This window comes from Aphanomyces invadans (genome assembly GCF_000520115.1).
Source record: "Aphanomyces invadans strain NJM9701 unplaced genomic scaffold supercont1.13, whole genome shotgun sequence".
NCBI classification, from domain to species: Eukaryota; Oomycota; class Saprolegniomycetes; order Saprolegniales; family Verrucalvaceae; genus Aphanomyces; species Aphanomyces invadans.
The window spans coordinates 590,967-592,204 of NW_008580158.1; the positions used below are offsets into that span (position 1 = coordinate 590,967).

Sequence of the window (1,238 nt, forward strand, 5' to 3'; positions counted from 1 at the left end):
GTGTACATGATGACGAGCGTGTACGGCGACTTGGCGGCGAGCAGGCTTGCCCGCAGGACCGCGGCGCCAACGACGTACGAGTCCGTCGTGACAAGTGTGGCGTAGGCATATCGTGGCATGCTTGGTGGCATATGCGAAAGTGACGCCTCCACGAGATCGTCTGTGGAAAGACAGAGTTGGCTGTTGCAGGCCCTCATGGATGACGTGAGGTGTCAGCTGCGTCCACTCGCCCATCCACCATAACACGTCGACATTCGCATGTGGACCTGATTTTCGTCCAATCAATGCCTTTGTTCGTACATTTCTTTAGCCGTAGTCCAATCAGTCGCACCGGACAGAGTGGGATGTTTGGGATCACGCCGGCTTCACCGAGGGCGATTCCTTTGAAATGTATCTCGTGCAAGAGAGTGGCGGAGATGCCACCCAAAGCTTGCACCGGCTGCACAGTGGACTGGCATCGTCAACGCGAGGGCATCTTTCCTCGCGAGAAGTTGGCATTTCGACGACGAGATGTCGTAGAACGCGCGGGTCGATCGTGTTGGCGAAGTGTTGGAGAGGTCGTACACCCACCCCACCCATCATCCATCTGGTCATGGTGTTCGTTGTGACAGAGAGCTAGAGAGGCAGGTAGGAACGACAGGTCCAGAAAACAGCAAGTTCATGCGAAAATGACATCGACGTGGCCAAGATTCCTCTAGCTTTCGCGGCAGACCTCCTCTTCGCCCTTGATGGAGGAAACAGCCTGGTCCTCGCCGCATTGTCCGACGCCAGTGGATTATACGCGATCGCATTGGGCCCGTTGACGTCCATTTTCCAAAGGCTGTCTCCCAGAGGCGACCTCGATCCATTCCGCCGGCAAGTGGACTCGTGTCGCCCACCAAAGTTCGTACAGGTCCACATAGGGATCGACGATGGTTGGATGGCTGGGATCGATGCTCCACGGCTTGGTCAAGATGTAGTGAATGTTTTTCACTTCCTGCGAGGCACGTCCTCAAACACTGACACACACGATTGCCATTGTCGTACCTCGATGTCCCATGTCTGAGGATGGGCCGTCCGCAGCGTCTTTAGCGCGTTGTACTTGTAGCTCACCACTTGAAAGTCAGGAAACATTTCGTTAAGAAAACATTGGTCAGCAAAGAGGAACCGACTCAAGTCGACTTCGTCTTGGAACGACGTGACCAGTCGGTTGAACGTAGCAATGCCTAGATCAAGCACGACACCATTGAGTTGGATCC

General features: G+C 54.8%; 1 protein-coding gene across 1 annotated transcript; it reads right to left on the reverse strand.

Annotated features, from left to right (window-relative positions):
* Positions 1-775: 775 nt before the first annotated feature.
* On the reverse strand, positions 776-1,113 carry H310_07155 (hypothetical protein; the record flags this gene model as incomplete). Its single annotated transcript, XM_008872487.1, has 2 exons — positions 776-976; positions 1,027-1,113. The coding sequence occupies 2 exons, from the start codon at positions 1,111-1,113 to the stop codon at positions 776-778; spliced, it is 288 nt and encodes a 95-aa protein (XP_008870709.1).
* Between the last annotated feature and the right edge of the window lie 125 nt (positions 1,114-1,238).